This window comes from Macrobrachium rosenbergii, chromosome 21 (genome assembly GCF_040412425.1).
Source record: "Macrobrachium rosenbergii isolate ZJJX-2024 chromosome 21, ASM4041242v1, whole genome shotgun sequence".
Taxonomy (NCBI): Eukaryota; Metazoa; Arthropoda; class Malacostraca; order Decapoda; family Palaemonidae; genus Macrobrachium; species Macrobrachium rosenbergii.
In genome coordinates, this window is record NC_089761.1 from 45,128,584 (window position 1) to 45,156,006 (window position 27,423).

The window sequence follows — 27,423 nt, forward strand, 5'->3', positions numbered from 1 at the left end:
GGAAAGGAATCAATGTATATAAATGATAAAGGAAGTAATAAAAGAAAAAGATTGAAGATAGGAATCAAGGTATATAAAAACATAGGAGGTAAGAAAAGATAGGGATTGAAAGTGAAGAGAAGGAGCGGGATTAGGAAGAAAGGAGTCAAGATGCATAAAATAAAAATAAGAAAAGAAAGAGTGTGAGAGTGGAGTTAAGAAGAAGGAGGAAAGAGAAAGAGAAGAAAAGAATCAAGGTATATAAGAGATTTATGACGTAAGAAAAAAGTATTAAATGTGGACAGAAGAAGGAAGAGGGTTGGGAAGAAAGGAACAGAGGTATATGAAGGATGAAGGAAGTACGAAAAGAAAAGAACTAAAAGTGGACAGATAAAAAAATGACAGACGAAACAGGGACAGAGATATAGGGAGGAAAAAGGAAGTAAGAAAAGAATGGGATTAAAACTGAACAAAAGGAAGGAGGAGGAGATAGAACAAAGGAACTAAGGTATAGAGAGGATTGAGTAAGCTCGAAAAGAAAAGATTAAAAGGTGGTCAAGGAAGAAGGTGAAGGATAAGGATAAAAGGAATCAAGTGTATAAAAGATTAAGGGAGTAATAAAAGAAAGGGATTAAAAATGGTCATATGAAGAAGGAAGATAAGGAAGAAAGGGATCAAGACATAAAAATGATGAAAGGAGTAAGAAAATGAAAGATTAAAAGTGGATAAGGGAAGGAGGAGGGATGGGAAGAAAGGCATCAATGTATAAAAAAGATAAAGAAAGTAAGAAAAGAGGCACATTAATAGCGTGACCGAGGAAGAAGGAGAAAGCAGAAGAAAGGGAATCAAGATACATAAGACACAGAGATAGTAAGAAAAGAAAGGGATTGGCAGTAGAGAGGAGATAGACTGGAAGAAAGGAATCAGGGTGCATTGAACACAAAGGAAACCAGAAAAGAAACAGATTAAGAGTGGACGTAGGAAGGAAGAGGATAGAGAAGAAAAGAACCACGAAATGTAAAATATAAAGGAAGTAAGAAAAGAAAGGGATTAAAAGTGGACAGAAGGAGGAAGGATGGGAAGAAAGGAATTAAGGTATATAAAAGTGGAACACATAAGAAAATAAAAATATTGAAAGAAACAGAGGAAGGAGAAAATAGGGAGGGAAGGAATCAAACATATAACAAGTAAGAGGAAGGATTAAAAGTGGACCAGGAAGGAATACAGTAGGGAAAAAAGGAATTAATGTATAAGATAGATGAAGGGCGTAAGAAAAGAAAGTGAGTGAAAGTGAAAAGAAGAATGAATAATGTAGGGAAGGAAAGAATCAAGGTATATAAAACATGAATGAAGTAATACAAGAAAGGAAAAGGAACTTGGACGATAAACGAAGGATGATAGAGAAAAAATTAACTAAAGTAAAAAAAGGATGAAAGAAATAAGAAAAGAATGGGATTAGAAGTGAAGAAGGGAAGGTGGCGAACAGAAAAAAGGAACTAAGGTATACAGAAGCTGGAGTAAGTACATAAAGAGAAGGATTACATGTAGGCAGAGGAAGGAGGAGGATAAGGAAGAAAGGAATAAAGGTATATAAAAGATTAAGAAAGTAAGAAAAGAAAGTGATTAAGAGTGGACAGATGAAGGAGGAGGAGACGAAAAAAGGAATAAAGTTGTACAAAAGATAAAGGAAGAAAAGAAAAGGATTAAAAATGGGCAGAGGAAGGAATAGGATAGGGAATAAGGGAATCAAGGTTTATGCAAGATGAATGAAGTGAGAAAAGAATCAAGGTATGTAGAAGATGAAGGGAGTGGAAAACAAAGAATTAAAACCTAAGAAGGATAGGAGGATGGGAAGAAGGGAATTAAAGTATATAGAAGATGAAGGAAGTAAGAAAAGGAACAAATTAAAATTAGGCACAGGAAGGAGAAGATAGTGAAGAAAGAATCAAGGTATATACAAGATTAAAGAAGTAAGAAAAGGGAGGTATTAAAAGTGGACCCAGGAATGAGGGAGATAGGGAGGAACGGAATCAAGGTATATAAAAGATGAAGAAAGTAAGAAAGAGAGGGATTAAAAGTGGACAAGGAAGGAAGGATGGCAGGAAACAAAGGAATAAAAGTATATGAAAGATGAAGAAAGTAAGAAAAGAAAGGGAATAAACGCGGACAGAGGAAGGAGTATGGTAGGGAATAAAGGAATAAAGATATTTGAAAGGTGAAGGAACTAAGAAAAGAAGGGGAATAAAAATGGATAAAGAGGATTAAGGTAGGGAAGAAAAGAGTTAAAATATATAAAACATGAACGAAGTAAGATAAGAAAGGAACTAAAAGTGGAAGGAGGATAAGGGAGAAAAAAGGAACTAATGCAAAGACAGGATGAAGGAAAAGAGTGGAACTAGAAGCGAACAAAGTAAGGAAGAGTATAGAAAAAAGGTACTAAGGTATAAGGAGGGAGGAGGAGGATAGCGAAGAAAGAAATCAAGGTATATAATAAATGAAGGAAGTAAGAAACCAAAGAGATTAAAAGTGGACAGATGAAAAATAAGTACGGGGAAGAAGGAATTAAGGTATACGAAAGATGAAGAAAGTAAGAAAAGAAAAGGATTAAAAGTGGACAGAGGAAGGCAGAGGGCGGGGAAGAAAGGAATCAAGGTATATAATAGAAGAAGGAAATTAGGAATGAAATAGATGGAGATTGGACACAGGAAAGAGGAGGATAGGGAAGAAAGGAATTAAAAGTATACAGAGGATGCAAGAGGTAAGAAAAAAAAAAAATAAAATGTGGACATAGGAAGGAGGAGGACAGGGAAGAAATGAATCAAAGTAAGTAAAAGATAAAGCAAGTAAGCAAAGAAAGGGATTAAAAGAGAACAAATGAAGGAACAGGATAGGGAAGAAAAGGAAACAAAGTGTATAAAAGAAGAAAGAAATTAAAAAAGAAAGGGATTAGAAATGGAAGAAAGAAGAAGGGTAAAGAAGAAAGGAATTAAGGTATATACAAGATGAAAGTTGATAGAAGGAGCGGGATTAGGAAGCAAGGAATCAAGATACATAAAATAAAAATAAGACAACAAAGAGTGTAAGAATGGAGTTAAGAAGAAGGAGGAAAGAAAGAAAAGAATCAATAAATATAAGAGATTTATGAAGTGGAGAGTGGAAAGAGAATGATTGGAAAACAAGAAATCAGGTTAAAAACATAAACGTAGTAAGGAAGGAAACAGACCTAAATTAGATTGAGGAAGGAGGGAGATTGGGAAGAATGTAAACAAAGTATGTAAAAGATGAAGGAGGTAAGAAAAGAAAGAGATAGTAATTGGACAGAGGAAGGAGGGGACAGGGAAGAAAGGAATGAAGGTTATATAAAAGTTATAAAAATTAAGAAAAGAAAGGGATTGAAAGTGGATAGAGGAAAGAAGAAGAAAGTAATCAAGGTAGATAAAAGATTAAGCAAGTAAGAAAACTAACGGATTAAAAATGGACAGAGGAAGGAGGATGATATGAAGAAAAGATATATATATAAAGATATATATATATATATATATATATATATATATATATATATATATATAAATATATATATATATATATATATATATATATAAATATATATATATATATATATATATATATATATATATATATATATATATATATATATATATATATATACATACATACAAGATGAAGGGAGTAAGAAAAGAATGGGATTAAAAATGACCAGAGGAAGGAAGAGGGCAAGAAATAAAGGAATTAAGAAGGAAGTAAGAATAGAAGCAGGTTAAAAGTGGACAGGAGAAAGAGTAGAGCAAGGAAAGAAGGAAACAAGGTATATACACAAGATGAAAGTAGAAAGAAAAGAAAGTGATTAAAAGCGGACAGAGGAAAGAGGAGGATCGGGAAGAAAGGAACTGAGGTATATAAAAGATGAAGGAAGTAAAATAAGAGAGGGATTTAAAGTGTTCAGAGGAAGGAACAGGGATAGAAAGAGAGGAATGACGGTACATAAAAGATGAAGGAAGTAAAAACAGAGATTGAAAGTAGACCGAGGAACGAAGGGGGTAGGGTAGAAAGGAGTCAAGGTACTTAAAAGATAAAGGAAGGAAAAAAAATAAGCCTTAAAAGTGTATATAGGAAAGACGATAATAGCGAAGAAAGGAATCAAGGTATATAAAATATGAAGGAAGTAAAATAAGGAACAGATAATAAGTGGGCAAAGGATTGTGGAAAATAGGGAAGAAAGAAATTATGGTATACAGGGGATAAAGGAAGTAATAAAAGAAAGGGATTAAAAGTGGGAAGAGGAAGGAAATGGAGAAGGAGGAAAGGGATTAAGGTATACAGAGAATGGAGTAAGGTAGAAAAAAGGGAATGAAGTGGGCAGATGAAAGAGGAAAATAGTAAGGAAATAGATTAAGATATAGACATACAGAGGACAGAAAGTAAGAAACGAATGGGATTAAAAGTGGGCAGAGGAAGGAGGATAAGGTAGAAGGGAATTAAGTATAAATAGGATGGAGTAAGACAAGAAAGGAATTGTAAATGGACAGAGAATGGAGAAACATAAGGAAGAAAGAAATTAAGGTATTCAAAGGATGGAGTAATTTAGAACATAAATGGATTAAAGTGGGCTGAGGAAGAAGGGTTATAAGAAAGAAAGGAATAAAGATTGCGGAGGAAGTAGGAAGTAATAAAGAAATTAAAAGCGGATAGAAGATGGAGGATAGGGAGAAAAGAAATTTGTGTAGAGGATTAAGGGAGTAGTAAAAGAAAGGGATAAAAGTGGACAGGGAAAGGAGGAAGATATTGAAGAAAGGAATTAGGGTATATAATGGATGAAGGAAAAAGAAAACAAAAGGATTCAAAGTGGACACAAGAGGGAGGAGAATGGGGAAGGAAGTAATTAAGATAGAGATATAAATATGATAGAAGGAAATAAGAAAAGAAAGGGATTAAAAGTTGACAGAGGAAGGAGGAGATTGGGAAGAAAGAAAATAAGGTTTATAAAGGATGAAGGAAGTAAGAAGTTAAAGGGATTAGAAGTAGACAGATGAAAGAAGAGGATATGAAAGAAATAAATTACAGTATACAGAGGATGAAATAAGTAAGAGGAGAAAGAGATTAAAAGTGGACAGAGGATGGAGGAGGATAGGGAAGAAAGGAATTGAGGTATATAAAAGATGAAGGAAATAAGAAAAGAGTGATTTAAAGTGTCCAGAGGAAGGAGTAGGGAAGGGAAGAAAGGAATGACGGTAAATAAAAAGAAGGAAGAGGATACTGCACAAAGGAATTAAGGTATACAGAGGATGGAGTAAGTTAGACAAGAAGGGATAAAAAATGGATAGAGGAAGGAAATGACAACTGAGATATTTGAGAGATGAAAGAAGTAAGAGAATAATGGGATTAAGAGAAAGGAAGAGGATGGCGAAGAAAGAAATAAGGTATATATACAGTCAATAAAGGATGTAGGAAAATAAAAAGGTTTAAAAGTGGAAAGGAGGAGGAGGATATGGAAAAAAGGAAATAGGAACAGGAAGGAGGATCTGGAAGAGTGGAATTAAGGTATTCAGAGGATGAAGGAATCAAGAAAACAAAGGGATTAAAAGTGGACAAAGGAAGGAGGAGGATAGGAGAGAAACTAATTAAGGCATACAGAGGATGAAGGAAATAAGAAAAGTAAACGAAAAAAGTGGACAGAAGAAGGTTGTGGATAGGGAAGAAAAGAATTAAAGTACACAGACAATGAAAGCAGTAAGAAAAGAAAGGAAGTAAAAGTGGATAGGGGAAGGAGGAGGATAGGGAAGAAAAAATTAAAGGTGTACATAGGATAGATTAAGTTAAAAATGAAAGGGATTAAAAGAGGAAATAGGAAGAAGAAAAAGGGTGTAAGGAATTAAGGTATGGAATTTTGGAACAAGTTAGAAAGAAAGTATTAAAAGTGGATGGAGAAAAGAGGAAAATAGGAAAAATGAATAAGTTACAATCAGGAGGAGAAAATTAAGGAAAACAAGGAATTAAAAGTGGACAGAGGAAGGAGGAGGTTCTGAAAGGAAAAAAATTAAAATATACAGACAATAAGGGAAGTAAGAAAGGAAAGGAGATAAAAGTGAACAGAGGAAGAGGGCGAAGGAAAAAAGAAACTAGGGCATGCAAAGGATGGAGTGAGGTAGAAAAGTGATGGTTTCAAAGTGGACAGAGGAAGGTGGAGAGTTGGGAAGAAAAAAGTTAAGATTGAGATGTACATAGGATGAAGGCAATAAGAAAAGAAAAGGAATAAAAGACATCACAAGAGGAGAAGGATAGGGAAGAAAGGAGTTAAGGTATACAGAGGAAGAAGGGAGTAAGAAAGGAAAAGAACTGAAAGAGGACAAAAGAAGAAGAAGGACAGGGAAGAAAGAAATGAAAGTATACAGAAGATGAAGTAAAAAAACTAATGGGATTAAAATCGGACGGAGGAAAGAGGAGGATAAGGAAGAAAGGAATTAAGACATACAGAGGATGAAGGAAGTAAGAAAAGAAGGGCATTAAAAATAAACAGGAGAGTAGGACTGGGAGGAAAGAAATTAAGATATAGATGTACAGTGGATGAAGGATGTAGGAAAAGAAGAGGTCAAAATAGGGTACAGGGAAGAGGAAGATAGGCAAGAATGAAATCAAGGAAGAGAGAGGATGAAGGAAGTAACACACCATGTGAACAACAGAATGAGGAGGATGAGGAAGAAAGAAATTAAGGCCTACAGAGGATGAAGAAAGATATTAGAAGTAGACAGAGAAAGGAGGAGGATGAGGAAGAAAGAAATTAAGGCCTTCAGAGGATGAAGAAAGGAAGAAAAGAAAGATATTAAAAGTAGACAGAGAAAGGAGGAGGATGAGGAAGAAAGAAATTAAGGCCTACAGAGGATGAAGAAAGGAAGAAAAGAAAGATATTAAAGTAGACAGAGAAAGGAGGATGATGAGGAAGAAAGAAATTAAGGCCTACAGAGGATGAAGAAAGGAAGAAAAGAAAGATATTAAAAGTAGACAGAGAGAGAGGAGGATGAGGAAGAAAGAAATTAAGGCCTACAAAAGGATGAAGAAAGGAAGAAAAGAAAGATATTAAAAAGTAGACAGAGAAAGGAGGAGGATGAGGAAGAAAGAAATTAAGGCCTACAGAGGATGAAGAAAGGAAGAAAAGAAAGATATTAAAAGTAGACAGAGAGAGGAGGAGGATGAGGAAGAAAGAAATTAAGGCCTACAAAGGATGAAGAAAGGAAGAAAAGAAAGATATTAAAAGTAGACAGAGAAAGGAGGAGGATGAGGAAGAAAGAAATTAAGGCCTACAGAGGATGAAGAAAAAAAGAAAAGAAAGATATTAAAAGCAGACAGAGAAAGGAGGAGGATGAGGAAGAAAGAAATTAAGGCCTACAAAGGATGAAGAAAGGAAGAAAAGAAAGATATTAAAAGTAGACAGAGAAAGGAGGAGGATGAGGAAGAAAGAAATTAAGGCCTACAGAGGATGAAGAAAGGAAGAAAAGAAAGATATTAAAAGTAGACAGAGAAAGGAGGAGGATGAGGAAGAAAGAAATTAAGGCCTACAGAGGATGAAGAAAGGAAGAAAAGAAAGATATTAAAAGAGACAGAGAAAGGAGGAGGATATTAAAGAGTGAAGAAAGGAAGAAAAGAAAGATATTAAAAGCAGACAGAGAAAGGAGGAGGATGAGGAAGAAAGAAATTAAGGCCTACAAAGGATGAAGAAAGGAAGAAAAGAAAGATATTAAAAGTAGACAGAGAAAGGAGGAGGATGAGGAAGAAAGAAATTAAGGCCTACAGAGGATGAAGAAAGGAAGAAAAGAAAGATATTAAAAGTAGACAGAGAGAGGAGGGAGGATGAGGAAGAAAGAAATTAAGGCCTACAAAGGATGAAGAAAGGAAGAAAAGAAAGATATTAAAAGTAGACAGAGAAAGGAGGAGGATGAGGAAGAAAGAAATTAAGGCCTACAGAGGATGAAGAAAGGAAGAAAAGAAAGATATTAAAAGTAGATAGAGAAAGGAGGAGGATGAGGAAGAAAGAAATTAAGGCCTACAGAGGATGAAGAAAGGAAGAAAAAGAAAGATATTAGAAGTAGACAGAGAAAGGAGGAGGATGAGGAAGAAAGAAATTAACAGAGGATGAAGAAAGGAAGAAAAGAAAGATATTAAAAGTAGACAGAGAAAGGAGGAGGATGAGGAAGAAAGAAATTAAGGCCTACAGAGGATGAAGAAAGGAAGACAAGAAAGATATTAAAAGTAGAAAAAGAATGGAAAGAAATTATGGCCTACAGAGGATAAAGAAAGGAAGAAAAGAAAGATATTAAAAGCAGACAGAGAAAGGAGGAGGATGGGGAAGAAAAATTAAGGTTTACAAGGGACGAAGGAGATAGTAAAAGAATGGATTACAATAGACAGAAGAAGGTTAAGGATAGGGAAGAAAGAAGTTAGGGTAACTAAGGATGGAAGAAGTAAGAGAAAAAAATTTATTAAAAGAAAAGGATAGGCAAGAAAGAGATTAAAGTACACAGGGGATGAAAGAACTAATAAAATAAACGGATTAGATGGGGACAGAGAAAGGATGCAGGTATTGAAGAGAACATGTGAAAAAGTAATTAAGATATAAAGAGGATGAAGGAAATAGGAAAAGAATCAGATAAAAGGCGAATAGAGGAAGAGAGTGGGTAAGGAAGGAAGATATTAAGATGAACAGAGTAAAGAAGTCAGAAAAGGAACGGATTAAAAGAGTTAAGAAGAAAGATGAATATCGTGAAGAAAGGAATTAAGGTATACAGAGGAATGTGGAACTAAGAAAAATGATTACAGGGAGACTAAGGAAACAGGATGATAGGGAATAGAGGGATTAAGGTATGCAGGTGGGGCAGGTGGGGAAGGAAGCAAGGGAAGGCATAATAAATGTCAGTGGAGGAAGGAAGAAATGAGATAAGGATGGTATTGGGGTATACAAATGATTGAAGAGGTAAAAAAAGCGGATTTTAATCCGGTCGGAGTTCAGACAGGTAGGGAAGAAAGGGGTTAAGACATAGAAGAAAGGAGAGAGCAGGAAGAGAAAAGAAGAAAGAAGAAAGCAGGAAGGGAAAAGATTAAAGGTGGACAGGGGACAGAGTAACTATGGAAGAAGGAAATCAAGGTATACAGAGGATGGTGGATTTAGGGCAACAAATTGAAGAGATGGACCAAATTGGAGAAACAAGGAAAGAAAGGAATTCAGGCATAAAAAGGTGGGAGGAAGTAAATATGGAAAAGGAATGAAGATGGACTGAGGTTGGAGGAAGCAAAGGAAGAAATAAATAAAGGTATAAAAAAGATGAAACAATTAAAAAAAGACAAGGATTAAAGGACTGAAGACAGAGGAAACAATGGAAGAAAGAAATTATGGTGTAAATAGGATCATTTAAGCAAGAACAAGAAACGAATAAAAAGTGGACAGAGGAAGGATGAAAAAGTGAAGGAAGGAATTAAAGTATTCAGAGGATCAGAGGACAAAGGAACGTTAGAAAAGAAAATGATTTAAGTGGACACAGGATAAAGTAAAGGAAGAGAAAAGTTAAGGTATTCAGAGAGTGAAAGAAGTAAGCCAAGGAGTGGAATAAAGGTGGACAAAGCAAGGTAAGGAAAAAAGGAATTAAGGTATGATGATGAAGAGAAAAGGATAAGATTGAGACAGGAGATGCAGAGGATAAAGAAGGAAGTGAGGTGTACAGAGGAAGACTAAAGTAAAAAGAAAAATAAGACTAAAATCATTAAAGAGGAAGGAGGACGCTATGGCAGAAAAGAATTAAGGTACACCGAGGATGAAGAAAGCAAAGTAATAAAAGAATAAAGACGGAAAGAGGTTGAAGAAAGGTAGGGAAGAAAGGAATTTAGGTATTTAGCAGATAGTGGGAAGGAAGAGAATGGAAAAAAAATGAACAAAGATGGAGGAGGCTAGAGGAAAGGAATTAAAGTATATAGAGGATAAAAATGAGAAAAGAAACGGATTAAAAATGGACAGAAGATGGAGGAAGGTAAGGAAGAGAGGAATTAAGAATACAATGGATGAAGAAAATAAGAAGAGAAAAGTATTAAAAGTGATAAAGGATATAGGAAGGTAGAGGAAACAAGAATTAAGGTACACAGGGATGAAGGAAATAGGAAGAGAAAAGGAATAAAAATGGGCGCAGGATGGAGGCTAGGGAAGAAAAGACATTAAGGTATACAGATGTTGAAGAAAGTAAGAAAATTAATTAAAGGTGGACAGAGAATGAAGGAAGATAAAGAAGAAAAGGTGTTTAGGAATATAGAAGATGGAAGAAGTTTGAAAAGAAAAGAAACAAAGGTGAACAGAAGATGGAAGAAACTATGGAATTGGAAAGAAGGCTGAAAAAGATAGTCAAGAGAGGGAGGAGAACAGGGAGGAAAAAGAAATTAGGAATAAGAAGAAAGGGATGAAAATGGAAAAAGGATACGACAGAACAAGGAGGAGGAAGGAAAATAAATAAATTTGAACAGATAACAGAAGTCAAGAAAAAAAAGGATTATGTGGTCTCGCGATGGAGGAAGAAAGGGAGGAAAATGGAATGACAATTGAAAGAGAGAGGAATAACTGAAGAAAAGGAAATAAAGGAGCACTGAGAATGGAGGAAATAAGGGAAGAAAAATGAATAAAGTTGGGAGAGAAGATGGAGGAAAATAAGAAGATGGAGTAAGTATAGATAAAAGAGGATTAAGGCAGTAAGGAAAGAAAAAGGAATAAAGGCAAACCACGTTTTGATGATGTAAGAATAAAGAATAAAGATGGAGGAAGCAAGGAACGAAAGGGGAATGAAGACCAGAAATGGTAAGAGAAAGGAAGAAAAAGGGAATAAAGATACACAGAGGATAGAGGAAGAAATGAAAAAGCAATTAAGGTAGAGATAAGCTGGAGGAAGTAAGACCAATAAATAAAAGTGGTAGGAGAAAGGAGGAAGAAAAAGAATGAAAGGAAATGAACTAAAGACAGAAAAGATGAAGGAAAATAATGTAAGGAAAAGAAATAAGATGGAGCAAGGAAAGGAAAGTTAGGTTTAAAAATGATATCTTTGAGAGACGGAGAAGATAAGGAAAGAGAAGGCATGAAGGTGGACAAAGGATGGAAGAAGTGGATGGAAATGAATAAAGGTAGAAAAAGAGCAGGGAAATAAAGGGTAGAGAAGGAATTCAGAAAGTAGGAATGGCAAGAAAATGAATGTGGACAAAAGAATAAATGAAAATGGAGTAAGGATAGTCAGAAGATGCAAGAAGCAAAGAGAGAAAAGGGATATAGGTGGGTAGAAGAATGAGGAAGAAAGAGAATAAAATGTACAAAGACAGACGGATAATGGAAGAATTAATGGAAGGAAAGGAATGGAAGTGGGCAGAGAACATAGCAAGTAAAAGAAAACTAGTGAACAGAGGAGGGAGGAAGTATGGGAAGAAAGTGAGTAAAGGTGGGAAGAGGGTGAATGAAGTGAGAGAAAAGGGAATTATTGAGAACAAAGGATGGAAGAAGTAAAAGAGATTAGGGAATCAAGGACGAAAAATACAGAAAGTTAAGAAAGAAAATGGGCAGAAGGTAGGCAAAAAGGAAATAAAGGTGGATAGACCGAGGAGGTAAAGAAAATAGGATAACACAACGAGAAAATGAAGGAAGAAGTGGAAAGAAATAAAATTAGACACAGAAGATGGAAGAAGGAAATAAAAAGTGATCAAGAAGGACAGTGATTGAAAAAGCAAGATAAGGGTAACAGATAAAGGTGGACACAGGAAAATCAAGAGAAAACAACCATTAAATGGACACAAGGGAATAGGGAAGAACCGGGATAAAAAGGGAATAAGGATGAATAAACGAAGGAAGACTTTAGGAAGAAAAGGCAAAAAATATGGACGTAGGGGGAGGAGGAAGCAATTAAGACAAGAGAGGAGGGTTAACGGTGTTCGAAAGATAGGACAAGGGATAAAAAGCACATACAAATAGGAATAAGTTAGGAAAAAGGATATAGGTGGAGAAAAAGGATGGAATAGGAAAAGAAGTATAAAAGTAAACATAAAGGAAGGAAGATTAATGATAAGCAAAGTAAGGAATAATATGGAGTGCAGATGGAAAAAGGATGGTTGTATCAAGGGAGAACAAGGGACAACGGTGCATAGAACAGAGGCAATGAAGTGAAGAAAATTTAAAGGAATGGAATTAGGATAAAGAAGAAGGAAGGAAAACAAAAGAAGAAAAGGGTATAAAAGCGGGAATGGAATAGAAGAAAGGAAAGAAGGAACGCAAATGAAGAAAAAGAGAGCAAAAGTGGAAATGGAATCAGAAAAAGGAAGGAAGGAAAACAAATTAGGAAAGGATATAAAAGTGGGAATGGTATTAAGAGAAAGAAAGGAGGAGAAAAAAAAGATAAGGGTATAAAACCTGGAATGGAATTATGAGAAAGGAGGAAAGGAAAAAGAAAAAGATATAAAAGTGGGAATGGAATTATGAAAAAGAGGGAAGAAAATAAAAAAGAAAAGGGTATAAAAGGGGAAATAGAATTAGGAAAAGAAGAAAGAAAAAGAAAATGGTATAAAAGGGGGATATAGAATTAGGAAAAGAAAAAAGAAAAGGGTATAAAAGGGGAATAGGATTAGGGAAAAGAAGAAAGAAAAAAGAAAAGGGTATAAAAGTGGGAATGGAATTAGGAGGAAGAAAAAAAGAACAAAAGAAAAGGATGTAAAAGTGGGAAGGGAATCATAAAAAAGAAGGAAATAAAAACAAAAGAAGAAAAGGATAAAAAGTTGGAATGGGATTAGGAGAAAGAAGGAAGAAAAACAAATGAAGAAAATGGTATAAAAGTGGTATGAGAATTAGGAGAAAGGGGACAGGAAAAGGAAAAGTGTATTGAAGCAGGAACGGTATTACGAATAAGAAGGAAAGAAACCAAAGGTAGGAAATGGTATAAAAGTGGGAATGGAATTAGGGGAAAGATGAGAGGAAATCATAAAAGGAAAAGGGCATAAAAGTACAAAAGTAATTAGGAAAGAGAAGGAAGGAAAACGAAAAAAAGAAGAGGGTATAAAAGCAGGAATAGAATTAGGAGAAAGGGGAAGGAAAACAATTGAAGAAAATGGCATAAAATTGGGAATGGAATTAGAAAGAAATAAGAAAGGAAAACAAAAATAAAAGGGTAGGAGTGGAATTAGGATAAAGAAGGAAGGAAAACAAAAGAAGAAAATGGTATAAAAGTTGGAATGGAATTAGAAGAAAGAAGAAAGGAAAAAATCGGTATAAAATTGGTGATGGAATTAGAAGAAGAAAGGAACACAAAATGGAAAAGGGTATAAAAGTGGGAATGGAATTAGGAGAAAGAAGGAGGGAAAACAAAAGAAGAGATTGGTAAAAATTGGGAATGGAATTAGAAGAAATAAAGAAGGAAAGCAAATGAAGAAGAGTTAGTAAAAGTGGGAATGGAATTAGAAGAAAGAAGAAAGGAAAAAGAAAGGAAAAAAGTGGAATGGAATTAGGATATAAAAAAGAAAAGTGGTGAATGGAATTAGGAGAAAGAAGAAAGGAAAAAAGAAAAGGATATAAAAGTGGGAATGGAATTAGGAGAAAGAAGAAAGGAAAAAAGAAAAGGATATAAAAGTGGGAATGGAATTAGGAGAAAGAAGAAAGGAAAAAAGAAAAGGATATAAAAGTGGGAATGGAATTAGGAGAAAGAAAAAAGAAAAAGAAAAGATATAAAAGTGGGAATGGAATTAGAGAGAAAGAAAAAGGAAAAAAGGAATATAAAAAGAAAAAGAAAAGGATATGAAAGGGGAATGGAATTAGGAGAAAGAAGAAAGGAAAAAAGAAAAGGATATAAAAGTTGGAATGGAATTAGGAGAAAAAAAAAAAGAAAAGGATATAAAAGTGGGAATGGAATTAGGAGAAAGAAATAAAAAAGAAAAGGATATAAAAGTGGGAATGGAATTAGGAGAAAGAAATAAAAAAGAAAAGGATATAAAAGTGGGAATGGAATTAGGAGAAAGAAAGAAAAAAATGAAAGGATATAAAAGTGGGAATGGAATTAGGAGAAAGAAAAAAGGAAAAAAGAAAAGGATGTAAAAGTGGGAATGGAAACAGGAGAAAGAAAGAAAAAAAGGAAAGGATATAAAAGTGGGAATGGAATTAGGAGAAAGAAGAAAGGAAAGGATATAAAAGTGGGAATGGAATTAGGAGAAAGAAGAAATGAAAAAGAAAAGGATATAAAAGTGGGAATGGAATTAGGAGAAAGAAAGAAAAAAGAAAAGGATATAAAAGTGGGGGATGGAATTAGAAGAAAGAAAGGAAAAAAGAAAAGGATATAAAAGTGGGAATGGAATTAGGAGAAAAGAAAAAAGAAAAGGATGTAAAAGTGGGGAATGGACTTAGGAGAAAGAAGAAAGGAAAAAAGAAAAGAATACAAAAGTGGGGAATTAGGAAAAAGAATGAAGGAAAACGAAAGAAGAAAAGGTAAAAAGCAGGAATGCAATTCAGAGAAAGAAGGAAAGAAAACAAATGAATAAAAGGATATAAAAGTTGGAATGAAATTCAGAGAAAGAAGAAAGGGAAGAACAAAAAGAAAAGGTTATAAAATCGGGAATGGAATGAAGAGAATTAAGAAAAGAAAGCAAAAGAAGAAAAGGGTATAGAAGTGGAAAAAGATTTAGATGAAAGAAGGAAGAAAAACAAAAGAAGAAAAGGGTATAAAATTGATAATGGAATTAGGAGAAAGAAGTAAGAAATACAAAAGAAGAAACTGGTATAAAAGTGGAAATAGATTTAGAGAAATAAGGAAAGAAAGCAAAAGAAGAAAAGGATTTAAAATTGGTAATGGAATTAAGAGAAAGGAGGAAGGAAAACAAAAGAAGAAACTAGTATAAAGCAGAAATACAATTAAGAGGAAGAAGGAGGGAGAGCAAAAGAAGAAAATGGTATAATATTGGGAATGGAATCAGCAAAAAGAAGGAAGGAAAACAAAAGTAAAAAAAGGGTATAAAAGTGGGAATGGAATTAGAAGAAAAAAAAGAAAGCAAAAGAAGAGAAGGGTATAAAAGCGGGAATGGAATTAGGAAAAAGAAGGAAGGAAAGCAAACGAAGAAAAGCGAATAAAAGGGGAAATGGAATTAGGAGAAAGAAGATAGGAAAAAGAAAAGGACATAAAAGTGGGAATGGAATTAGGAAAAAGAAGGTAGGAAAACGAAAGAAGAATTGGGTATAAAAGCAAGAATGCAATTCAGAGAAAGGAAGAATAACAAATGGCGAAAAAGGTATAAAAGTTGGAACCGAATTAGGAGAAAGAAGGAAGGAAAACAAAAAAGAAAAGGATATAAAAGTGGGAATGGAATCAGGAAAAAGAAGAGAGAAAACAAACTTATAAAAGGGGATAGAAGTGAAAATGGAAAAAGGGGAAATAAGAAAGGATAACAAAAAATAAGATATAAAAGTTGAAATGGAATTAGGAGAAAGAAGAAAGGAAAACAAAGAAGGAGATGGTATAAAATTGGGAATAAAATTAGGAAAAAGAAGGAAGAAAAAAAAAAAAATAGTATAAAGGCAGGAATGGGATTAGGAGAAAGAAGGAAGGAACACAAATTAAGAAAGGGGCATAAAATAGGGAATGGAATTCGGAGAAAATAGAAAGGAAAATAAAAAAGGAAATGGTATAAAAGTGGAAATGGAATTAGAATAAAGAAGGAAGGTAAACAAATGAGAAAGGTATAAAACTTGGAATGGAATTAAGAGAAAAAAGGAAGGAAAGCAGAAAAAGAAAAGGGTATAAAAGCGAAAATGCAATTGGGAAAAAGAAGAAAGGAAAAGTGGGAATGAAACAGAACTGAGAAAAACTAATTAATAGAAATATAAGGAAATCTTTCAAAGAAGGAATAGATGGGGTAGTGCAGAGAGAGAGAGAGAGAGAGAGAGAGAGAGAGAGAGAGAGAGAGAGAGAGAGAGAGAGAGAGAGAGAGAATAATCTTGAGCTACAACAGAAGCTATGGCTTTCATACGCTTGAAAAAAGAGAGAAAAATAGTGTCAAAAGATATCATGATTCAGTCACATTTCATACAAGCACAACAAATGGAGGTTTTGAATAAAGCTTTCGCAGGAAGAAGTCAAGAAAAAGCATAAAGTTTTCAAGAGCTGCAAAAAGAAGTGGAGTCTTAAAGAAGGAAAACCATCATCAAACCACTGAGTATAGTTGATTGGAAGGCCTATAATATTCTTAATTAAAGCTTTTATTATCTATGGTTTAAAAAAGGCTGCGACAATTTTATATATCTAATATGTTGGCATATAAAATAAACGTCGTCGCGGTTCTTGAGACAGTTCAACGCCTGCCATAGTTAGTGCTGAAATATTCGACAGAAAACGAGATTACTCCACAGAAAATGAGCTAAAATGTCCTTATCGTATGAGTAACTGCACAAATATTAGAGGTTTCTTTAGCTATCGCAGGTTAAGTAAGAAAAGATCTTGTCTTTTGAACCCAAATATTTTATAAAAAACTATTAAAGAAATAATATTCACATAGTTCATTTAACTAAATATATATATGGGTAAATCTATGCGTAGGACCAAAACGTCTATATAAACTGGATAAAACATTCTCAAGCTTACAGTTTGCAATCGTATGTTACCAACACGGGAGAATGGCCATTAACGGGAATAATTCATATCTGATATGATTGCTGCATGTCAATCTGCGCACAGCTCGATACTGTACTTGTCCATTTAATTGTTCCTTTCTTCTGAAGCATCGACATCAGTAACCTTAACTAGATGGGTAAACATTTTACTATTATACCTTCCGCAAGAAAGTTAATAAACAATCATATTAACACAATGACAGCTAAATACGATGGCAGACAATGAGCGAAGTATTTTTCGAGATTAAAGTCCAGTATCAGGCATTATAAATAATGATGCGGATTCAACTTTCTCAAGGGTATGGTGGTGACAATGAACCGTTAACCGACTCGCCTGTATGAGAGTTAGATCAACTGCAACTAAAACTACTGTTCATAAATGAATTAGAATTTAAACTCGTTTACGAAACTTGGAGAAGTAACAAAAAAATTTATGAACCACTCGAAAGTAAGAATGTTATTTTGTTGATGAAAATACCAGATAAAACTCATAACTAACTCACAGAGCAGAAGATAAATTACAAATACATACACGCACTAACTTTCAAAAGCACATTCACAAGCAAGCACGAACGCAGTAAGAATAAAGAAAATGTAGGTAGTCGACTTTTAAGGGAGGCTCAAGTAATTTTAGGAGGCTGGCGATGGAAGGATGACGTAGTAGAAGAAAATAAGGAAGAGTGTTTAGGTTTATCAATATGAAATCAAAGGATGGAGGGAAATGGAAAGTTGGTTTAAAGGAAAAAGTCGAAAGGAAAAATCATTATGAGAGGAAGGATCATAGAAAGGTTACAATTCGAGGTAGGACACGGATAAATAGGTGACTAAGGGAAGCTTTGAACGTGAAATGCGAGGGGTTTTTAATAATACATGCAAACAGACCATGCAAGTATTTCATGCATTAGGAATACTCAAACGCAAATCGAACACTTAAGTATGACGATCGAGAATGGACGTTTTGTTCTCGATATACCAGTAAAATTATATCATACGAAACAAGCCCAAATGTCTTAAGCCTTTATTGTACTGTTATCAAAATTACTAAATGAATTAACAGGTGCTGATATAGATGTACAATAAATGATTAGCAAAACAACTTACTTTTTCTACTAAATCTAATTTACTGTATTTTTTTAATCGTTTGTCAGGCTTAGACATTCCGACGTGGGTGGAGGATAAATGAGTGTTACAAGGAATTAGACAACTATACTTTAGAGGATTGTTAAAGACACTGAAGTTTATTGTAAGAAGTCATATAAATATATTTACACTTACAAGACACGAGAGACACCAAATAGAGATGAAGGAGAGAAAACACTCTGACCTAAAGCTTTCTTCTGTTTTTTGTTTTTGTTTTCCTCTACCACAGTCATCACTTGCAGTTACGTGTACTATAAAGCTCTACGTAGACAGCCAGGTAGCGGCAGGACCAGTGGGTAAATGAAAGGTTGCCCGATGGTATGCAGGAGAAGGCGGTAGACACTCATAAAAAAAAAAAAATATGAAAAAAATATATCCCTACAGAGAGAGCCACAAGCGGTTGCAGAATGTACCTGGGAGTTTATGAGGGGGGCAGGTGTGGAGTTGTTTACGTATACATGTCCATTAGTAGAAAGTCCCACAAACCCATTTTTTTTCCATTCTCTTAGAATGAACACCTTTGGAGAGACCAAGGAGAAGTAATGTGGAGGAGCAGGTGAGGTAGATCCCTTAGTATACTGTGTCAGTTGATGAGGCAGATTAAGGTACAAGATACATTCTTCAAGGGAGACAGAGATAAAAAAGTAATCCTGTGGCTAGACATGACCCTTCTGAGGAGTGTTTATACATATACATCCAGAAGTATCCACTTTTCTTTGTTTACTGTTTCCACCCGAGTCTTGACTTGAAGCAGAGAGACAGGACAAATAAAACAGGCACAGCAGAGATGTCATTGATCCTTAAATTACAGGACAGAAAAAGACAGAAAGAAATTACGGAAAGTTTATTATGATGCAAAATCAAGATGATCAAAATAAGAGAGTTACAGCAGTAGGTGTAAGATGGCTGGCGGTGATATCTTATCTGGAGGAGGAGGAGGAGGAGGAGGTGGAGGAGGAGGAGGAGGAGGAGGAGGAGGAGGAGGAGGAGGAGGAAGTGGTGGTGGTGGTGGTGGAGGAGGAAAAAAGGCTGAGGAGGGAGAAGGACGAGGTATGAAAGGAACAGGAGTGAAAGGATTAAGAGAAGAACCAAGAATCAGAGAATATGTCTAAATCTAGTTCACAGGAGGCGACGGAAGTTGACAGATTGAAGGAAAGTGTGACAGGTGTCACTGCAACAAAGTACAGGAGGAAAAACTGAGGGTAGAGGGAGGAAAAATAAGACAAAGGAGAGGGGAAAAAGTGAGGGAAAAGGGAAGAGAAATAGGAAACAGGGGTAACTTTGCTCTAATATTTGCCGTGAATGTTAACAGGTTTCTATGGAGTATAACAGATGCTGGGGGGAACACAGAAGCAGATAACAATAGGAAATTACAGGAAACAAGATAAAAAAAGAACAAAAACAAAACATAAAAGGAAAAAGAAGTCAAAATTTTCTAGAAAACGGGATGGGGGGGAGGTGACTGGAAAAAAATATATCGAAATATAACAATTCTCTATAAAAAAGGAAAATTATCCAGTACTTTAGACTCATGTTAATGACACTTCACAAATGAGAGAAAGAAATCGCGATCTACTTTGTCATATCAGTGATAAGCAGAAAACGTAACCACTTTGTGCCAGACACTTAACAAATGCAAACAACAGTTTACTGTAGACATCTGCCGTAGTTAGCATATTCACACAAAAAGCACGATTTATAAACAGTGCAAAATCAAGACATACCTTTTTTTCTGAAAACGACTGGATTTCCAAACACACTGTATTGAGTTTAAGAACTTTTCAAAAATGACACCCATGCGTATCCCCAATCTATGGTATCCCTCTATAGTATCGCCCTTCCATGCATATCCCTAAGGCAGACCAGCCATCGAATGGCGTATATTCTACATTAGCTCGTCAGTTTGAGTTAGAAACAATTTTTTTGCAGCTATTCTAAAAAACGCTCTAATCTTAAGGCATACCCAATGCTATTTGATAAGATTTACAAAACACCGTTATTGAACATTCTCTTACCTAATCATTCTAATTACGCCAAATTATATTGGTTTCCAAAAGCATCTGGTTAAGTACTATTACGAAACACCGTTATTTATCCATTTTCTACCAAATAACTGCTAACAATAACCCATTCTATCGATTACCCAAAGTGAGTGACCCACAGAATACCTAAATAATAAACCTTTAATACCCATGCTCTTTCTATGCTGTATCAGTATTTGCATGCCAAGGGTATATAAGAATTAGATGCGGTGACGTGTCCAGCAGCGTAATATACAATTAATTCTCAGTAATATAGCATATTACGACGTCAAATGAATCTACGCCTATTAGAATAAATAGCCTATGCCAAAGCATTCAACTTTTCAACCAGGCGATAAATGCAGTCGACTAGCTTGACATGCTTAGCGATTTTTTCTTTTCGTAACCCTTGTATTATGATTTTCTCTTTTATGTACAATTTGTCAATATAATCATTACCTGTGCTAGTGATATATATATATATATATATATATATATATATATATATATATATATATATATATATATATATATATATATATATAATATATATATATATATATTCGTGTGTAAATATTACATAAATGAATATATAAATATAAACACACTTGTGTATAGAAGCATATAATACGCACACATAAACATGCAGTATACTTACACATAAATTAACACTGCATTATACAAGAAGAAGAAGAAGAAGAAGAAAAGAGAGAGAGAGAGAGAGAGAGAGAGAGAGAGAGAGAGAGAGAGAGAGAGAGAGAGAGAGAGAGAGAGAGAGAGAGAGAGATAACTTTTGGAGGTTGCGTTGAAATCACCATCAAATACTCTGCCATGTCTACAAAGACGAAAAAGATTTCTTTGCTGATGTATCAGTTAAAGAAATCCAAAACGATGTCCAGATGAATATTCTGGATATCCAGATTAAAGATGAATATTACGAATCAGTATCTGAGTTGATTTACTTTCTCATGCAAGATCCAAAAGAAAAATTTGACAAGGACAGAAGTTTCGACAAGTAAGCATTTTCATTTTCTAATTAGTATGCAACAACACAAGACATGCACAGGTATATATATATATATATATATATATATATATATATATATATATATATATATATATATATATATATATATATATATATATATATATATATATATATATATATATATATATATATATATATAGTATATTATATACCTTGACCACTACTGATCTCAATTTAGTTTTTCTCAACACCCAGTGTCAAATAAACCCTAAGACAATGGCACCAGGATGGAAACTCAACAACTGCATTTGCATGCGTTTTATTTGAAGCACTATTAAAACGTTTACTTTGAACATACAATCAAAAAAACCGTATCAACGATTTCTTGTTAGATCGGGAACCTACTGTCCTTACCTCCTTCGTGAAGCTGATCAGTCTTTACGACGATATATGAAGATTAGTGATACATTATCTATACACATTCGGCCTCGTTTAGTTTTTCTTTTTTTTTATCAAGCAATTTCTCAAAGCATCACATTGTAAGTTATTTTTAGGAATCTAGTTTTCTAGTCCGTTGATAACTGTTGCATTCATGCAACGAACATCCAGCTTGAGGAATGTTAAATTGCAGTGTCTTACATATAAGTAAGTGACAAATTAGTATGCAATTCAAGAAGAGGACAGGTAACGCTCAGACAAGAAAAAGTAGCAATTCTTCCTGGCAAGAAGCGAATGTCTCTCTTCAGGGAGCATGCAAAGGCTACACTGACTGGAATTTGAATTTACATTAAAGCAGAATACTTGCCGTTCTAATAAATTGCCCCTCGGCTGTTTCCATAATCTGAAACCGCCCTTCATCATGCTTCTCCTTGAAGACCATAAGCTATCATTATTATTCCCCACTATCTGAAGCCACCCTATGTAGTGGTTCTCCTTGAAGACCAGAGGGACGGTGCTATTTTTATGCACTGTTGCCCAATGACTAACCAGTTGGCAAACCCAGAGCGAACCGCATTGCTCTAAATAACTCAGGGCACTTAACATGCACTAGCGTTAACTTCTACACCCTTTCGCCTCTCATATTACCAGAGACATTCTTCCCGTAGCTAGATTCCGAAGCCGAGGCCCAACGCTCAGACCAATAACCTTGTCACCGTTACACAATATTCTTCAATGGCTACGAAACACAACAGAAGACTAACCCAAGACTGTACAAAATTTAGGCCAAAATGTTAGAAAATTCCACATTCCTAGGTTCCAGTTATAATTTCTCGAAATATGAATGTTTAGCGCAAACATTTATCGTTCGAGAAAGATCTCGAAAGTATAATCCATATGGCAGACAATTAGTGTTCAGCATTACTGTAGTAAGCAAGAAACAATACTGATGAATTTCATAATATATATATGTATATATATATATATATATATATATATATATATATATATATATATATATATATATATATATATATATATATATATATATATATATATATATATATATATATATATGATACACCACAGTCTTCACTGATGAAATAACTCCAGCACAAAAATGCATAACTTTGCTATGAAATCCATCAATAATAAAACCCATTTAAATGACATAACTCCACCCACATTAGGATGCATTTCCTTTCCCAAATGCTTTCCCAATCCTTTGATTATCACGGAAATTATTCTTGGTGACATCAGCATTTTAGCACATCTATTTCATGCAAAGCGCAATTTCCACGACATCAACATTAAAAAAAAAAATTTAAAAAAAGGGGGTTTTGTAAACAAGCGAGTCAATTTATACGTGATGTCAGATGCCGCCGTTCGGGGAGGAGTTACGGGGCAATTACGCGAGTTTGAATACCAAGGAGGCAGTTTGAAATGGTGAAATGAAGTCATTAGATGTAGAGCGTTATCTGTGCTTTGGCAATCGCTTACTCAACGGCGACTTTCTCTCTCAACTGCGCCGAAACCCGCACCTAATTTAGAATCTCATTTTCGTCATCAAGTTTTCGAGCGTTTCTTTTTTCTCTTTCGGAATATGATTGAACGACTTCAAATAATTATTTTTCTACATATATTTAGCGTCGTTAACCTTTGATTTGGCTATTCTTATCAGCAAATCTGAGAATTAAACTTTTCTGCAACATCATGTGACTATCATTTATTCAGTGGCAATTTTCATTTACAGTTATACAAGTCGAATTGTTTTCTTTTCTTAATGTCGTGAAAACTTTGTTATCATATGTAAGTTCACATGATACAATAAGCATCGTGCAAAATTTAAAACACCCTCCACTTCTATGAAGAAAGCTAGTAGCTCAATTCCAAAGCTTCTACCCCTGTAGTGGTGAAAGTGTCGCATGATTCAGCACCGCCATTGCATGGAAACCCATTTCGTCCCTACGTGGAAAGATTTAGTTTCGACAAGAGATTTCACGTCTGGGCAACACGGGGAAAATGAAGTGGAACAGACGTGATCACTTGTTAAGGCGCCGTCAAATCGGTAGGTTTTTTATGATGATTCCTCAGCGCCAACAAACTTTGCAACAGGTAGCCACTATCAAGAGTAAAATTGAAGGCACGCATATTCATGCCTGCGTGACTTCGCTCATACTGAAGTGAGAAATAAGCAGTTTTATTTTGCACCGGCAGAAAAAAATATATTGGCCATTTGGTGCCAAATCTAGAGATATGCGAACAGAAAGCCTTAAAACATGCTGATGTGGGGCTGCCCTGAAGCCCCAACTTGGCCCAAGAAAGAAAACCCCAATGAACCCAAAGGCCAAACCTAAATATACAACTGTACAAGTCGTTCCTCTCTAAAGGCCAGCCCACCTGACCCGGCTGAGCTAGAGCAAGCATTCTACGGCATATAGAGCACCCATACGTGACAGGCGTGTAGACAGTTTCTGTAAACAAATGTTTCCAGATTACATACAAACCAATGGATTGCATATGTACTAAGAGATTGCTTAAGCACCAGTAGGCAAACACATGCTGGCAGAACGCCCGTGCGCATACTGCCTTAGATATTTTGATGATTAATTACGCAATGGGAGTTAATATATCAACTGACAGACCACGCTTACCCCCACATATTAGTCATGCTGATGGGGTGCGCTCGCATTAAAAATTACATATACGATGTAGGGTTATGCAGACGAAGACAGATTTACGTATTTCTGGTTACTGTTAAACATTCACTGACAGACAGCAATACATCATTCCAGCTCCCTTAGTGAAGTGCCACTTTACTGATCATTTGAAGATTTTACTTACATAAGAGGAACGGGAAGACTGGGAGATAGGGACAGATGAGGGGATAAAGGGTGGGGTGGGGATGATGAAAACGTGACATACAACCCCCGAACAACGAAATTAAAAAAAATATATAAAATGAAAAACTAATAACTGGTTTCACTGTAATATGCTTCAACAAAATAAAAAACAAGATATGAGAGAATCATCACTTGGTATTTGATAATAGCTGGATTAGGGAGAATGTATACTAGAATTTGTAAGTATAGTATACTAAATGAAGAGGCTGAGAGAGAGAGAGAGACAAGAGACGTGGTCTGCGCATGTGCCAGAGTCCTATTTAGACACACGACCCCTGGAAGTGATACGTCCACGGCGAGAGTCTAAATCCACACCACCCTGAAAGAAGAGGGTCGTTTTGGATGAAAATTCGGGGATTTTATCAACAAATGGGATCCAAAGAAACTTGGAAACATCTCATAAAGGTTTATATAGTACTTTTATATAATTTCATCAAGGACATGAATAGCAACTAATTAGAATTCAGCTCCAAAACAGATGAAAAATCCTTTTGATATACTTCTCAAACAGAAGGAAATCATTGAAAATATAAAATTGATTCAATTAATGATCATTTACGGAAAAACAAAATGTCATTTTCTAAAAGGGATATAGTATTGCTTGTATCTGACCTTGCAATTGAAAATATGAATAATATTTCAAATGGGCTTATTGCTAGCCATTTACTCAAAATTTTACAAAAAAAATTCTTAAGAGTACTTTCAAGAGAATGAGATGGTTAATCTCTACATTAGATAAAAGCTTATAAAGAACTCTGGCTGACGATATATACAAACAGAAACTTTAATAAAGGTCTGAAGAAATCACTTCAACCAAACTGTTAATCTAATGAACGTCCTGAGCATCACAACCAGAGTTTAAAAATTTACCTGTCTCTGTGAACGAGCTGCCTGCTGGCGTCCCCTCGCGGCTGGGCGAACTTGTGCCCTGGCCTGGGTGCGATCCCTTTGTCTCTGGCTGTTGTCGACTATCGCAGGCACAGCGTCTGCAGCGTCACCTTCAGGAACGGACCCCAGGGGAGTGCGGCGACCACCGGCAGGGACGCTAGGGCCTGAAAGCAGCTTCAGGCTGGTTCTCTGTAGGTGAAGGCGTCTGGGAGGAAAAGACTGATTCACTGGGGAGAGGTTCATCTCGGGGAACGCTGGTTCTGGAGACAGGTTAGATTGCTTTAAGGGGCTCTGACCAGTGCCAGGGAAGAAGGTGAGTTTAGGGGCGGCGACCTCGGGAATCTTCAGGTCGGGTTTAGGTTTGGTTCTGACAGGTGTTGGAGGCTGGGGGAAGGTAATGCGGTCTTCAGTTATCTTGCTCAAACCAAGCGCTACGTAATAAACTATCACCCTGCTATGTAAAGGTGTTCTTCAACATGTCAAGGTATAGTGATATGGATATAAACTATGCACAGCTATAAGTGTGTGTGTATATATATATATATATATATATATATATATATATATATATATATATATATATATATATATATATTATATATAAATACATATTTATATATATATATATAAATTTATATTTATATATATAAATATATATATACACATATTTATGCTATATATATATATATATATATATATATATATATATATATATATATATATATATACATACATGAATATGTGTGTCTGTATATATATAAAATATACATATATATATATACGTGTATGTGTTTGTTTGACTGTTTGTCTTTTAAATCATTTCCATCAAATAAACAATGTAAACAACAAGTATATATGAATAATAATGAACCAGGTGCCTAACGATAAGAGAGAATCGTACACGACCAACAACATACGGACGCTCCGTGGCTGCTTTGTCCTTTAAACAGAGCGCACGATTGACAGATTGCGCGTACGTAAGCTCACCTTAACCTCGGTGGTGAAAGTAGTGATGAGGTCACAGCAGGAGGTGAAGGAGGCGCAGCAGTACTCGGGGAAGTAAGGGTCCTTCGTCAGGGAGTTGGAGCAGGTCTGCAAAAGCAATGAATAGATGAATAATAATGACAAATAACGCATGAGCGTTTCACAATATCGTGGACGCTTCTACAATTACAATAACCATGAGCAGTGCTAGCAGTAGAAGTATTAATAATAATAATAATAATAATAATAATAATAATAATAATAATAATAAAACAATTGCTGTTTCAGCGGCATTAAGCTTACAGAGAGTCTTCTCTATTCTTCTTATTATATTCTTTCCGTCTGCAGACGAGAAGAATATAAAAAGAAGCATAGAGAAGAAGATTCTCTACAAGCTTAATGTCGTTGAAACAGCAATTGTTTTTAACAACACTGCCCTAAAAGAGGGACTCCTTCCAAATAATAATAATAATAATAATAATAATAATAATAATAATAATAATAATAATAATAATAATAATTCTTCTTCTTCCCAGTTTGTTCCCAGTTTTATATAGGGTCCCCGTGATGCCTTCTTTTGAAGGACTTTTGATTTGGCTTTGGGGTAGACTTTGTAGTCCCGATCGGCTGCCCTGTAATCACTTCTTAAATTAGAGCTCAAAAGCAAAGGCTTCTATTTACCGATGAAGGCATTGCCACTGCTGAGCCTCATCATCATAAGAATCCAGAATATTTGTATTTCTTATCTGTTGTCAAACTTTCAGGTCCAAATGATAATCGGTATTCAAAGGGTAGGCTACGAGACTTTCTCAGTGGCCTTCTCAAAGTTAAATGAACAGAAAGACGAAGCATTTTGGAACGCAAGTCTGCCCTGCGAACGCGTTACAAATGTTGATTATGGGAAATGTGTTCGCGTATAAGCTTTGCTATTTACGGAGGAGCTTCAAAAACGAATGTCTAATATACATACATATAATAAAATACACATATATATATATATATATACAGTGAATATACATACACAGAGAACAGAGATAGAGAGAGATAGAGAGAGAGAGAGAGAGAGAGAGAGAGACGTAAGGAAATGAATACAAGCGTAAATGCTAGACACTGGAAACGGACGCATCCTAACGAAAATATCTGTCTGTTAATACAATTACCTCTGAAGAGCAGCCACAAAAGCGAGTGAGCTAAGGAATTAGAAAACAAAGTAAAAGTTGAAAGAATTACGGAGAGACGCTTGAAGAGAAATGATTATAATTTGTTATTTGAAATGCTTTCAGACAAACATTCTAAGGCATTTTATTTTTGCCCCGATAACGAACTTGAGCAAGCTTTTAAAAATGTCACCCAAGTCTGTCAGTTTCAGTATCTAAAAGGCCTATTGATGGATCCAGACACAGGTCTAAGAGTTTT

The 27,423-nt window shown here is 35.1% G+C and overlaps 1 protein-coding gene across 20 annotated transcripts in view; it reads right to left on the minus strand.

Moving 5' to 3' along the window:
- LOC136850112 (uncharacterized) overlaps positions 1 to 27,423 on the minus strand; it is a 174,335-nt gene that overhangs the window by 44,355 nt on the left and 102,557 nt on the right. For 9 of the 20 annotated variants that reach the window (XR_010856531.1, XR_010856529.1, XR_010856530.1 and 6 more), the window contains 3 exons: positions 26,011 to 26,115; positions 25,006 to 25,407; positions 24,268 to 24,454 (listed from right to left, as the gene is read on the minus strand). The exons of 1 other annotated variant lie outside the window; for it this stretch is intronic. Coding sequence is in view for 4 of the 19 variants with exons in the window: in XM_067123664.1 (XP_066979765.1) it covers positions 24,392 to 24,454; positions 25,006 to 25,407; positions 26,011 to 26,115 (570 nt within the window). In the remaining 15 variants the exon portion in view is untranslated. Of the gene's footprint in view, positions 1 to 17,920; positions 18,135 to 18,198; positions 20,288 to 22,813; positions 24,455 to 25,005; positions 25,408 to 26,010; positions 26,116 to 27,423 lie in introns of those variants that run through there. 10 more of the 20 variants (XM_067123664.1, XM_067123662.1, XM_067123663.1 and 7 more) reach the window with 6 other exon arrangements.